We start from the raw sequence: 14,744 nt of genomic DNA, 5'->3' as shown, positions 1-14,744 counted from the left end.
TGTTACTTCATCTCCAACTAAGAAACTACAGAGCACAAAGCATATTTATGTATTACCACACCAGAAAGTTCCCATTATGTACTCACCAGTGGGAATGCTGCCACTTCTCTGGAGTAGGGACGATCCCACTTGGAAGAAGTGACACAGTTCAGAGTATGTGGTGACATCTACAAGAAACAAGACATGTTGAGAACAGGAAATTACTGATTTGTGTTGAACAGATCAGTGTGAAGCCTTCTTCAAGTTTCCATTACCACATATAAATAATTACTGTCTAGAGAACACTGTTTATCTGGGGAGGAACAAGGCAGATTTAAAAAAGGAGGCAAGTCAGTATTTGGATTTTTTTTCAGTTTGCCTAAAGATGCTACCCAAGGATTGATTATGCTTTTGGCTTTTCACTAAATTTAAAAGTCAGTATAGCATTAAAAGAGTTGAACAGAACTTGAGCTGATACTGGTTCTGTGCTGCATTGCTAAAATAATTCAATCTTTATTTTATTATTAAGGTCATTCCATTTTCCATCTTCAGCCAGTGAAATAAGCATCTCTCCTTTGTTACTTTGAGATGGCCTTAAAATATAAATTAAGTGCTTGTGGAAATAACTTTCCTCTGTCAGCAAGACTTCTCACTTGAAAAAGTCAAAATTCAAATTTTGAAAAAGTTAAAGGTTTCTCAAGAAAGTCTTGTGCTCATTACTTTTGTAAAAGTTGTGCCCCATTACTTTTAAGAGTACTGAAAGACCAGGAATGGGCATCTGCAGACTCAAGGGTTAGACTGATGCTGTCACCTTGCTCGACATGCCATCTTACCTTTAGTGGGTTAATTTGGGGGTCCATCCTGCCTTCCTCTATTTCAGCAATTTCCTGCCGAATACTGATCATGGCATCACAAAATCTGTCCAGCTCTGCTTTGTCTTCAGACTCTGTAGGTTCAATCATAAGTGTCCCTGCCACTGGCCAGGACATGGTTGGAGCATGAAAACCTGGTGACAATAGCAGAAATCAGTCACAGATAACAGGGTATGAGATAATACATGCATTAGCTATCAGCAGATTCACAAATTCAGTCCTTTCTCTACAAAAATCTATAGAGATTGAATTCATTGGTAGTGTTGGCTCTGTACTTCAGAGGCAAGATAAACTTTTCAAGTATCTTAATTTTCAGCACTGAAGGGTAACACCTCTGTTTTACAATACAGCTACACACAGATTTACTTTATTAAAAAGGAACTTTAATATACTTATCTAACTCACCTCTATACTTGCTGAAAAGTCTGTTTAAAGTGGTGCACAATATATAAGGCTCACTTACAAAGAGCAGGAAGGGTGGGTTTTTTAGTATCACAATTAGGCTTTGGGTTATTTTACTGAAGAGGTATTACTGGTTAGGGTTTTAACAGCTTTCATGCATATTCATTAGAAGCACAGTTCTACAGGATCAAGTAGTTCAATGGATCCTCTTGTCTGGCAGCCAAAAAGCATCCACAATCACATCCTTTAGAGCATGTGTACAAAACTGCATAAACTATATCAAGATGGAACTGTTCAAATCCCATTATCCTACTTTAAAAGGGGTTTTTTTCCTTCCTATTCTGTTTTGTTTTGCTTTGTTGGAGTCTTGTTAAGCTTTTGGCTCCGACCCACTTGCTCCAAACAGTTGAGAGTCATGTAGTCAGTAATTTGATGGGACAGTTTACAAAAGTGTGAAGTAGCAGCAGAGTCAGAAGTACCTACTACAATTTAGTATATGCAAATATCTCTCCAAGCCCCATAAAGAAAATGAGGAAGCCTGAAATAATTGTGACAGATTCACCATCCATAAGCACAGAACTCGAATGTTTGTGTCTCCCTTTAGAAGATATTTGGAAAATTTTCACTCATACTGCTATTTTAATAGATATTTGACTTACCATAATCCTGAAGCCTTTTAGCAAGATCTACGGCTTCAATGTTTGCTGTTTTTTTGAAAGGTCTTGTATCCAAAATGAATTCATGGGCTACATAACCTGTAAATAAAAAATGACATCTCCTATTAAGTAAGACTAGTGAGAACACTTGTCTTACTTAACAGGAGAACAATGCAATTTACCAGGCTGTCTATTCTGATTGGTTTTGTGGAGATCATGGCAAAAAGACAAACTCAAAAATATCCACTTGGGCAAAACCTCAAATCTGAGAAATTATCAGGTAAGAGATATACAACTCAGTTTTTGAAGACTGATTCTTTGAGTCCCACATCAAAGTGGGACTTTAGAAGAAGAGGCCTCATTTACAAGATCAGAACTAGGAATGAGTGGTCAAAGTATCTCCTACAATTTACAAGTTCTCTGAAAAAATTATTAGATTTGTCAGTGGCCTAACACCATTTGGGTTTTAGGCTATTTTAAATTAATCACGATAATCAGTTTTATCTAATGCCAGAGCAAAACTCAAATCTTCTGTTATAGAGAGGCTAAAGACATAAGTTGTCTGTTTATATTCATGATTCTGGAGAACCTTCCATTACACTGTTAAATCCCTGAAAATTTGCAATTTTTATTTACTTCTATTAAAGTACAACTTGCAGGTTTTACCAAGGTGTATGTCATTAAATTTAAGATATATATTTTAGAGAACACATATATTGTACTCAAATGTTCTTCGATGCTGTTCAGCTTAGACAAGCCAAATAAGTTCTCTGATTGTTACACTACTCCCACAATAATTTTTTCATCTCTTCTTCATTACTTCTGTCCTGTTACAAGACTGGAGAGCCAAAACAGGCAACCAGAATGTAGATGAAATATCATGCATTGCCAAAGGAATTTTATTTCATCTCACAAAAGTGAACAAGGAGCAGAAATGAGGGAAACATGGTGGGATTTTTTCAGAGGAAGTGTGCAAGGAGAAGTACAGGTCCAAAATTTACTTTCAGTTCTTAAATTATTGCATCATTGGTTATGGAGATTTGGAAGTCTCAACTTGATTGCTTTTCCTTTTTCTGATGTTCATCAATCTGTTACTAAATTTCAAGGAGAACGATCTAATACTTTATCTTTTGGCATCATCTTTTTCTAATTACAAACAGATATTTCTTTTCTTCTACTTCAAATTATCTCAGTTTCGTTGCAATACATCCAGTGAGGTGCAGCTGGATATTTCTCTTCTTGTGAACAAGAGAATTTTGAAATCAGCAGTCACATAGCATTAAAAAAACAAACAAACAAACAAACAAAAAAAACCCCAACCAAACAACTGTGTTGCAAGCCAACTTCTACATGAGGCAGAGAAAAAAGCCTGGTAGAAGAAAAAAAAATGTCCAATACTTGCCTTTTGCTCCTCTGAAAAGGATTTTGTAGTGCTTCTCTAGCCTTTTTGCCATGTAATTTGCATTTAGTATAGCAATCTCAGAAGCATGCTTCAGACCCTTTGCTCCCATTGTCTGAAAGAAAAATAACATGAAGAAACAGATCTAAAATAGGTCCAAAACAAGCAAAGTATGCTCCTGCATGACAGAGCACAGCACCTCAATGCACCTGGCCAGTTCTGGCAGTCACTCTGCTGTTACACTTTTCCACACAACACTCACAGAGAAGCACTGGATATTGATTGAGGCCGCCTTTGGTGAATGTAGTTTATGAGAGTGTCTACTGTTTAAGAGATGTAGCTTCACGTTCACAAGTGAATGACCCAGACCTTTGCTCCAACTGAGAAGCTTTGAACTCAACAGAAAAAAGTGAGAACACAAATAATGTCAAAAGGCACAGGCTGCCTGTCTCCATCCCACAGCCAGACTGTCCAGGGAAGTTTAGGTGGGACAATGTAACTAGATGGCATTTTGCACTGTGAGGAAAGAGCTCCTCTTAAAAATTTCTAATTAATGGATTAAATATTCTCTAATGGGAACCAGCTTAGAGTCACAAGTAATTTTTACCCACAGCTGTAAATGGAAATGGTACATTTGCTCATTTGGAATTCCAGGAGAGCTGGTTTCCCCAGCAGAGGAAGTTTCCATGGTTAGGTATCATACTGGCAACTCTGAATGACACTGCCCCTAGGTTCATTCTTCTCCAACTCTGTCACTGTAAGCATTAAATGTAGCTCAAGAGTCCCAGCACACCCTTCTATCAATTAGAATTTGAATCTACAATCGTCTCTGTTGGCTAAATATTGCCATACATGTAGCCAAATATTTACTGGCTTATCACTAAATTACAAGGGATTAACAAATTACATAGATCGTGATCAAGTTGATTCACATGTAAAACTAAAACTAAGTTCAGTTTTCAAATCCTCTGGAATTCAGGATATTGTAAAATTCAATGTTCTGTAGATGTCAGGTATAACAATACTGAATCATACAATTGAAAATACTCTTGGCAGAACAGTAATTTAAACATGAAAACTTCAGCGTCAGAAAGTGGAAGCCTGACTGTCATTTTCTGCCTGTTGTCCTCTTATCTCAAGACCTATTACAAACAAAAGGTAGAAGAGTTAGATACAACCGTTGTCCTGATGTCCTTTCTTGTGGCAACATTGTCCTACTATAAATCAAGTAGGCTTGATGGATGTAAATTACCTGTGACTGGATTGTCATCGCTTCATTTCACTGCATTTCAGTCTGTACAAATAATATCAAACAAAATGAGCTGCTCTTAAACCTGTTCATGTGGTTCCAGTGGTCACTGAACTTGAAAGAGAAAGAGAACCTCAGCTGATACTCCTTATAAAAGTCTACACACCTTGATATACACCCAGGAAATTGGCAATATAGCACTGGAACCCCAAGGTGCAGCACTGACAGTACCCAAAGGACATGCATCCTTATCCGTCTGTATTTTGATCACAGGGTGGGTAGGCAAGTAGGGAGCCAAATGTTTCTTCCTAAAACAAAAACATTGATTTTAGAGATAAAATACTAGTATATCTGGACAGTTTCAGCCGTAGTTTCTCTTCACCTTGCTTTCAGTCACAGTCCTCTAGGAAGTCTGATCTCTGCCTTCTTCAAAAGAAAGGTTATTAACACAGCTGGTGCCAGTGGAGGATGGCACTCAGTTTTTCAACCTATCACAAGATATTAATGGAGCTATCAAAATAAAAATTACTTTTTAAACAAGTAAGATTATCTTCCTTTAAGGAAACAAGAATGCTCCATAGGATAGATTCACACAGCTTGTGTAGCAGTTCTGTGTTCTGGACTACATGTAGTATTATCAGCCCTCAAACTCCATTTCTTACTCAGGAAACACATTGCTGAGTGAGGTTTATCATGCACACCAGAAGGCAACATGGAAGCCAGGGTTTGGGGATATAGGTGAACATTCCACCACTGAGCACATGATTGTGCTGGAGAAGGACAGATGCTTGCAACCAACATCACACCTCTCCCAGCCACGGCTCTGTACTGAAGTGAACACCCATCCAAGATTCACTAGGGTGTGTAAATATATATATATATATATATATATATATATATATATATATATATATATATATATATATATATATATACATATATATATATATATATATTTATTGGAATTTGCAATATATGTATATATATTGTTTTGGTTTTTTTTTTAAGGAAAGGCTAATATAGAGATACCCACACTCCAATTGGTCCCATTCCAGGTCCTCCTCCTCCATGGGGAATGCAAAAGGTTTTGTGGAGATTTAAGTGAGAGACATCAGAGCCATAATCTCCAGGACGACACAGACCAACCTGTAAAGGGAATACTCTGTTTCAAAACATTCTTCATATGCCATTTATGACCTATTTCGGAATGCAAGGACAACAGGCTGAAAAAGATGGTGTATGTTTTTATGTTTTTCTTTATCACGATGCATCATAAACAAGAACTTGATGCAAATAATATTTTTTTTTAGGAATTTTTAATTACATCTGTAAAGAATGTCTTTGATAAAGGGTAGGCAGACTAAGCAAATTTCAGTGAACAACTCATAAATCTTACGACGCATTTCAGGGGAAAATCAAGTAAAAGAGAATTACTTTCACCATCTAATTTTAATTACTGATCTCGGAAATCTCACATCCTCCCCCAAACACTGTGGCATCTTGCATGGAAGCTGGGTTACAGTCTGAACTGAGTACTGCTGTGCTATTTTTATTCCAAGCATTCCCGTTAGTAAAAAATCTTCCCAGTTTTTGTACCTGAGCATTCATATTTGCTCCATCTAAGTAAACTTGGCCTCCATGTTTGTGAATGAGGTCACACACGTCTCCAATCTCCTCCTCAAACACACCATTGGTGGAAGGGTACGTGATCATGATGGCTGCCAAGTTCTCCTTGTGCTTGTCCACCTGGTGGCAGGGAGGGGAGAGAAGAAAAGGTCACTGAGGCTCTGAAGGCTTCTCAAGATTTTATTTAAAAAAATACAAGTAAAGTCAGAGTGTTTTACAGGTGGGAAGCAGGCCTATCAGAAGATAGTCAAAGTTACTTATAGTCAGCAAAGGATACTGGGCTCCCTTCTTCAGCCACGCCTAGTGAAAAAGAGTGATTTCTGAATAAATCAGAATTTTAAATCAGGGTTGAAAAGGCAGGTATTGAAAGCTGCATGCATACACACACACACACATATATACACACATGTACATACATACATATACATACACAAATATATACATACACATATATTAGTGTACATACATATAGATATTCATGTGTAAAACACTCTCTTTTGGGACCTTCAGACAACCCAATGAAAATTTGGCCTTCAAGTTAATGTGAAATAATGACCATTCCCCCTACTTTCAGCAGTAGAATTCTATGACTGCCATAAGAGTTTGTCCAAATGTGGAAATGTGTCCTGCTAATCCCTTGCATTGCAAGATTCACCTGCAGTCAATATACTTTAAAAAGAGAAAAAAAGTAGTTGCCTAGCAACAGTTTCTCCAGCAGAGATGGACTTGAACTTTGCTGAAAGAAGGCTGAAATGCAGTTTCAAATGCTTCACATTCATGAACATGGCTTGCTCATTTCCAGTACTAGCTGTGGACCAAAAGGATCTGCTATAAAAGAGTCTACTGTGTACAAAGACTCTTTGAGCAAATCCTGCACTAAAGATCCTCAAATTAAAAGGAATCTTACAATTGTCACATAGTTAGTGTCTGAATGAGGAAAAAAAAATTATTTAATCCTTTCAAAGCACGTATTCAGTATTATTGCTTTATTTTTTCTTGTAGAAAAATGTGATTCAGCTGCCAACACTATTACCTTCAGAGAAGAAGTGTTCCTTGAAAATCAAAGATAATTAAATACTCACCATTGCTTTTAAATGAGAAATATCAATGCTCCCATTTTTATCCACTTCAATGGGCTGAATCTTCATCCCTGCCATTTGTGCACTTGCTGGATTAGTACCATGAGCAGATTTAGGAATAAGGCAAACCTTGGAAGGGAAAGAAAAAATGAGCCTAAAGTATAACTAGTTTAAAAAATCTTAATGTTTTATGATCCACACACAGCTACAATTCATTATCAAAGTTTTGAAAAGAAATCCTGATGGTACCAGCAAACTGCCTCTTTTGCAGAACAATGCAACTAAATTTTTAAGGAAAATCCATTCAGGTATCAGCATTTAACACTTATTACCAAAGTTTCATTTGCTGCATAATCATATTTAGGGATGCAATTCCAGAATATTATTTCAGATACTTATATTTAAATTTTTTTTTGCCTCATCCCACCTTTTTTTAAAACACAATTTTTTTTTTTTACAGTTATCAGTCTCCATATGTACAATTACTTGAAAGGAAAAACTGCCTAATTCCAAATTTCCACTGCAACTTCTTCTGGCTTCCAAAGCATTTTCTTCTGTATTCTATTCAAAACAAAAATTTAGACCAAAATATTTTGGCTATAGATGAGAAACTCAGAGCTACTTGCATGCTTTGTACAGTTAACTTCAAAAGAAAAAAAAAAAGAGAAGCACTTCTAATTAAATAAAGGTAGGCTCTTGTCAGTCATAGGAAAATTGTGCACGTTTCAGGATATCTCCAGGCGTTTTTTTGGAGCTCCTCCCTTCCTAAAGACAATAAATATTTCTCCAAAAACCCCAAACAAAACCCCCAAAAACAACCAAACAAAAAAACCAAAAAAAACCCACAAAACCAAATGAACCAAGCAACCAAACAAAAACCACACACACAAAAAAACCCTAAGAACACCCAACTAACCAACCAACAAAAAACTAGCAAATGAACAAAACAACAACAAACAAAAAACCCCAAAACAAAACGAAAAAGAAAACCAAAAAGCCAAAAATTATTTTCTTCTACAGAAACTGCATGATGGTTCATGGAACTCTATCCTCCACAGTGATGCTGAGACAAATGTGAGTACTTCCAAAGCCCAGAAACACAGGGGTCCCAGCGCCAGCTCCAGGAAGAGCTGTGCCGCATCTGTAGCCATTTATCCGCATAGCTGAAATGGAAAGTGCCTCCAGATGGCACCAAGGCCTACGGACACCATCGATGGCACAGAAAAGGACACCATCGATGGCACAGAAAAGCAGGGATGTGAGCTGCCAGTTCCGTGTCCATCCTTTTTTCCCACCAGAGGGCACCAAATCCAAGCGTGCCCAACCAAGGGAACCTTGAGCTGCTGGCGTAATTGCTTTCTCCAGCCTAGCAGAAAAAAGCACTGCAGTGTTTTGCAGGCTTCCTTATTTTCTTATTCCTTTTTACTCTTTCCCGAGAGTACCATGGTTTTCCTGTAACATTTGAAATCTGTAAAGTGTGAGTAAAGTGCAAGCAGCCCCCAGGCTCTCCGGTGCAGTTCCCCTCCGGGTGTTTTCAGACCACAGAAGTACTCACAGACACTCAGAGAAGCCTAAGGGTCTTGCACAGAAAAAGAGGAATGACAGATGACACACAGACAATCAGAAGACAACTCTCCAAGGAATAAAATTTTAACCTAATTCCACTTCCCACTGAGTAAAAACTACTCACAAAACAGACTTTGTAACTGTAAAGTAAGTTTGATGTGATCTGGATGCAACAAAGAAAAAGAGAGAGAAGAAGACAACACTTATATTCAGTTTTAGATGGTTTCCTCACACAGAGGCTACAGCTCCCAGGAGGCCAGGACAGTGATGCTTCCATTCTGAGAAGATAAGTGAGTCCCAAAGCCAAGGATAAAATCAGGTTCAAAGGATATGTATTCTATTGCACTAAGGACTTTTTCCCTTCTCTTTAAAGCCAACTGTATGGGTGTGTAAAAAAAGAAGACCTCAGTAATCCCAGACTTCCAAAGAAATTTCTTTATGTGGTCCCAAAAAACGTTCCTAAACTAACTTCCAGTGGCTTAATTGGGAAGGTTATTATAAATATCTGTGCTGGTTCTCTAACATTTAAAATTACTCATAATTGTGTTTCTAATGGAGACACCCAGTGAAATGCCAAATATCCTTTAATACAAAACCCCCCAGGTCATTAAAAGAATGGATTGCAGAGTTCAGAAAAGGACCCACAGTATTGTGGGGCAGCATTCCAAGCAGTACATGTATACTGGAGACAGACAGATCTAAAGTATGACACAAGAAAACCATCTTAACAACCCACAACTGTGATCCTTTAGCTTTGAACTTACTGCTACTAAACAAGCTCACCATTTTGGTGGGAAAGAAAGCAACTGCATCAAAAACTATAAAGGGAATAAGCAAAAAAAAGTAAAAGGAACACAAAAGCTTTAAAGATAACCGAAGTTATAAAATGGCTTTTTTGAGAAGGATGGACAAATAACTAGAATCCAGCTAGGAAATTAGGATGGAAAATAATATAATAAATAATCCCAGAATTAACACATGATATGTCAACTGTTCATCATCTTTCAAGAGTGAGAGGGTGTCAGATGAAATTGTAAATATACCTCAATTTCCTTCCTTCCTTCCTTCCAGCCTTCCCAACTTCCCATGGCCGACCACACTGCATGTTGCTTGGGAATTAAAATGCCATAAGCATGACCTTTCCTGCTTTGCCCTCTTTCCCCTGAGCTTTTGTTGTTGAGCATGCCATTATCTGGCACCAGCAGCCTTTGGGTCAGCCAGGGTCAGCTGGCTGTGTCTCTCCCAGCCCCTTGCTGACACCCAGCCTGCTTGCTGGGAAAGGATGGGGTCAGGACAGGGCAGTGGCATAGAGACAAAGCCTTGACACTGTGAAAGCACAGCTCACCATTGGCCAAGAGATCCCTGTGTTATGAACAGTGCTTCCTCCACAATTCATGTGAAGAAGGTTAAATCAAACCAAGTCACACTCAGCACAATCACCCTTCCCTGGGTCATTCTCAGGTCTGTAAAAACTTTTAAGATGTTACCAAGATCCTGGTGGGAAGCATAGAGTACTGAAAGCCTATCAGAAGCGACAATACACGATTGTCAGCTGCTGAATCAACTCTCCAATTCCCACTGAACCCTCTTCCCCACACGAGCATTGACACTCACGGTTCTATGACGTTCTCCTTTGGCATTTAAGTAAGCTTTGATTGCAGCCAAGCCTGCGTACTCTCCTTGGGCTCCACTGCAAGAAGAACACAAACACCGTTACATGGCACACAAAGCAGGAGGTGCCACCTCTCTGACAGAACTTCAAAACTGTCCTGCCCTAACCCTTACCCATGACTTCAGGCAAGTGTCAGCAAATTAAACAGGGCACATTCCTAAGATAAAATTACAAATGGCCATGCTTAAATTAACAGCTAGATGTAAATGAAAAAAGTAGATGACAGGCGATGCCATTTTATAAGTTTATACTACAATGTTAAATCCTTCTGGTGGCTGAGAGGGTCCACATTTCTGCAGCTAGCAGGGGACTCTGTGCTTGATTACAGTGAGGCAAACTAATATTGAAATGCGTAGCAAAGTGTATATCATGAAACATAAAAGGTCTTTCAGTTATAGGCTTATTGTAGAGTAAGTTCTTGCTGTTCATTTTGTATCAAAACTACTAGAGAACACAAACAGGCTGCAGCAGTACTCATTAAATGCTGCTTTTAGTGAGCACAGAGATCTCAGGCATTCTTCAGTCAAACCTAGTGCACTACCTACCAGTTTCGACAATTAAACACCTGGCAGGTCACACATCTTATTCCTATCCCAAATCTTTATTTTCAGTTCATGGGAGGAAATATTAAAAGAAATAAAAAGACCAAATTGCTAAACTTTCAGAAGAGATGAGACAAAATAAGATACCATAGTTTTTAAAAAAATGACTACTTAGTAATTTAGTAATCCAGCATTCAAGAAAAATTTGATTTTGGAAAATTCTTCCATGTTTGGCTTGCACATCCTCTTTGGAGATAAGGTTTTGGTATCATGTCTCAAGGTGCAAACACTCAGGAAAAATGTTCCTACCTGTTTGGCTGGAAGGAGATTTTGTCATAGCCTGTAATCTCACATAGGTCCTTCTCTAAATCCTTGAAAAGCTGCTGATACCCTTGAGCTTGATCCAGAGGAACAAAAGGGTGGATGTTGGCAAATTCTCTCCATGTAATAGGCTATAAAAACAAACCAAACAAATATATAAAGAATGCTGTAACAAAATACTCTACAGACAACTCTGTTCTGTTAAACTCTGTGAAGGAATGAAGTTGCCTTGTGGTCAATTAAGTATCAAACACCAAGTATGTTGATCTGCTGGAGGCTTGGAAGGCTCTACAGAGGGATCTGGACAGGCTGGATTGGATGAGGCTAAGGTTAGTCATGTGAGGTTCAGTAAGGTCTAATGTTAACTGATTTAATGTTAACCTTTTAGCTTTTTATTTTTGTAATCAGATTACACATAAAGTTTTGGGGTATTATAAAGAGATTACCCCCAAAGCTTAGAAGTAGCTTATAGAATACATTAGCCCCTTTCTCTCTTGCCCTTTTTTCTCTTCTCAGCAGATCACCATGTCCATGTTGATGTTTAAGCCATGGGATGGTGCAAAAGCCTAGAAGATAAGGGGCTAATGTGTATGTCTCAAACACTGATGGACAGATAGGTGAGAAGCGAGACAAGGATTGTTGATAAGAGCAGACTGTGTAAATGGGCAAGAAAGAACAGGATGCAGGTGGAGAAGGGGGCCACATGGAGCTGGAGGTAGAGCAGTTTCCTGGGACAACAGTCCTTGTTCTGGCTTCTGGATATACTCAGCACAACACAGAACACCCCAAGTGCAGCAATGAGGTTGAGAAAAGAGCATGGACTGTTCACCAAAGGTTGATCCAGTGGGGGTAATCAAGACCACCAAAGACCTCCAAAGCCCTCTGACCCATTTCCAGAAAGGCCTAGAAGAACATTGACTATGCATGATAATTAATTTGCATAGAGAGCAAACATCTACAGAAGGGTACATGCGCACATGCACCTGGGACCCTGGACACAACATCTACAGCCCTACAACTGCCTGAGAGTGTAGCCAGGGCGGGTTGGTTTCTTCCCAGGTAGTAACTGGTAAGACAAGACTGGATATAAAGAAAAATGTACTCACAGAAGGGGTTAACAAGCATTTGAACAGCCTCCCTAAAGAACTGCTGAAGTCAACACCCCTGAAAGTGTTTATGAGATATGTAGATATGGTGATCAGGAACAAGGTTTAGTGATGGACTTAGAAGTGCCAGGTCAACAGTTGGACTTAATCTAAAGGTTGTTTTCTAACATAAATGATACTGTAATTCTCAGATTTTCTAACATTAGGAATATGCTTAAAAATTCTTAATTTCACCTACCCTTACATAGAGCTGTGGTGTCTACAAGGTAAACAAAGAGAAGTTGCTGAGAATAGTATTAGTGTTACTTAGAGGAAATATACAAGACATAAAACAGTGAAGGGAAAGAGAGAAAGCAGTGAGAGAAAGGGGACAAAGGAAACTACTGAAAGTGAGAAGACAGCAGGAAGACAGCAAAGCAAGCACATTCCAAGTCAAAAAGTCATTTGGTAATCAAATAGCCTGGCTAAAGCTCTACTTCATGTGCTATCAGCTAAAAAAATGAAGATATCTGGGGACTCTTCAGCTGTGGAAACGGGAATTATTCTAAGAAATTGCAAACTGAAAAAGAAGCATGAATTGTCTGTCCCATCTGACTCTTTCCATATTTCTGAGGATTTGATTTTAAGATCTGTAAAGCAGAAAGAATTTAGGTAATGCAACATTGCTTGAGGGAACAGGACTGTGATACCTAATTCCAAAAACTGTTTTCATAATTTTTTTCAAAATCGAGTCTTCAAAACCACATACTCTCCTTCTGTTGTTGCAGTCCTACTTGTGCAGAATGTTTTCTTAGTGGAAAAGGGAGAGGGAGACTTCAGCTGCCCCTGAAACTGCCTCCTCAGGTGAGGTATCAGACCAAAAACAGGCTTTACTTCACTGGAATGACACTGGCCAGATAGTCTACTCATGTGGATATCAAGTGAGACAGTATTATTGCAACTTACTGTGAGTTCAGCTGAACTATTGAGTTTCATTGTGCAGGACCCCTAAAAATACAAACACACATCAGTATTTATTGAAATACATAAACACATAGGTAAGTACATAATTTTTTGTCTTTTCTTTTTGGTAAATACCTACCAAGGGAATCATGCTGTGAACAAGGGAAATATCTTTGTTTTCTAATCTTTTCATGTACCGCACAATATTTGTCTCAGAGTGATAGCTGGAGAACACAAAACACAATGTTAAGGCAAGCAGATCAGCTGTACCAGGAAAAGGAAAAGAGCACAAAAAAGAAGTAAGACTGAGGATAGTTATTAATATATACCAAGTAGTTCTTTTCAAACTGGCACTTTAAGCTTACTAATAGTGACACAGATTAAAAATGCTTATTATTTATCTCAGTAACACTATCAGTAAATATGGAATACAAGGATACCATGTCCTCAAATGGTAGGTTGTACAATGCAGCAGATTAATGGAAAGACACATTCCCTCAGTGGTCATGAGCATTGCTCTGCTCATTTAAAATGAGAGGATAGCTAAAAACACTACTAATATCTTATTTTAGAGTAATGAGTTGCTGTATGAATCTAGGTACCAAACTGTCCTCAACTGACTCCACTGCTGGTTTAGAAAGGAGATATTTCAGATTCCCTAAAAACAGCAAACATACATTCAGATTCCCCAAAAGTAGCAATCAGACGTTCACAAACCTGTTGAAAACCTGGTGTGTCAAGAATTTGGAAGTTCTCTTAAATGGGGTGCTAAAGATGCCTTTGGTTTCCTCACCCATACCTTCAGCAATTAGCTCCTTCAACAAAAAGAAACAGAGTCAATTATTTTAGTGGATTTTTTTTGTAGTCAACTTCCATTAGAACTAGCTTATAAAACAGTTTGCCTCAGGATTTAGTCAGCTTTTAAGGTAAAACCCCCACCTTTGATATCATATGTATCTGTATATACCTAGCATGACAACAGCGATATATTAAAACTGGGTAGCTTTAATGTCTCAGTAGTCCTTATCTTGTAGGTGTTGCTGCTAAATGCTAATGACATGCGACAAAAATTCCAGTGGGGAAAGAAATACCTGACCACACTTAATACCCTTAATGCAAGGTGTCCAAGCTGACCGAAGGAACTGAATGCCGCAACCAGAAAATGGCATATAAATCCTCTATTTAACACTACCTCTTTATTTAAGAGAGGATCTGAAATTCTTAATATTTAACAAATGGTCATCATATAGAAACCCACTATACAAGACCAGTTTTGGTTTTCATTAAACTCTGGAAACATTCAGATAATTTAATCCACATTACCTATTATGTA

At 38.2% G+C, this 14,744-nt stretch overlaps 1 protein-coding gene across 1 annotated transcript in view; it reads right to left on the bottom strand.

The window, feature by feature from the left end:
- GLDC (glycine decarboxylase) overlaps positions 1-14,744 on the bottom strand; it is a 38,492-nt gene that overhangs the window by 1,538 nt on the left and 22,210 nt on the right. The window contains exons 12-24 of the mRNA XM_058823913.1: positions 14,129-14,226; positions 13,551-13,635; positions 13,415-13,456; positions 11,352-11,494; positions 10,443-10,518; positions 7,266-7,391; positions 6,154-6,303; positions 5,591-5,703; positions 4,724-4,865; positions 3,312-3,423; positions 1,913-2,008; positions 813-985; positions 87-167 (exon numbers count right to left, since the gene is read on the bottom strand). Of these exons, the coding sequence (XP_058679896.1) occupies positions 87-167; positions 813-985; positions 1,913-2,008; positions 3,312-3,423; positions 4,724-4,865; positions 5,591-5,703; positions 6,154-6,303; positions 7,266-7,391; positions 10,443-10,518; positions 11,352-11,494; positions 13,415-13,456; positions 13,551-13,635; positions 14,129-14,226 (1,437 nt within the window). The remainder of the gene's footprint in view (positions 1-86; positions 168-812; positions 986-1,912; positions 2,009-3,311; positions 3,424-4,723; positions 4,866-5,590; positions 5,704-6,153; positions 6,304-7,265; positions 7,392-10,442; positions 10,519-11,351; positions 11,495-13,414; positions 13,457-13,550; positions 13,636-14,128; positions 14,227-14,744) is intronic.

This window comes from Ammospiza caudacuta, chromosome Z, assembly GCF_027887145.1.
Source record: "Ammospiza caudacuta isolate bAmmCau1 chromosome Z, bAmmCau1.pri, whole genome shotgun sequence".
Taxonomy (NCBI): Eukaryota; Metazoa; Chordata; class Aves; order Passeriformes; family Passerellidae; genus Ammospiza; species Ammospiza caudacuta.
The sequence above is the reverse complement of the archived record's forward strand: the minus strand, read 5'-3'. Positions and strand labels throughout refer to the sequence as shown.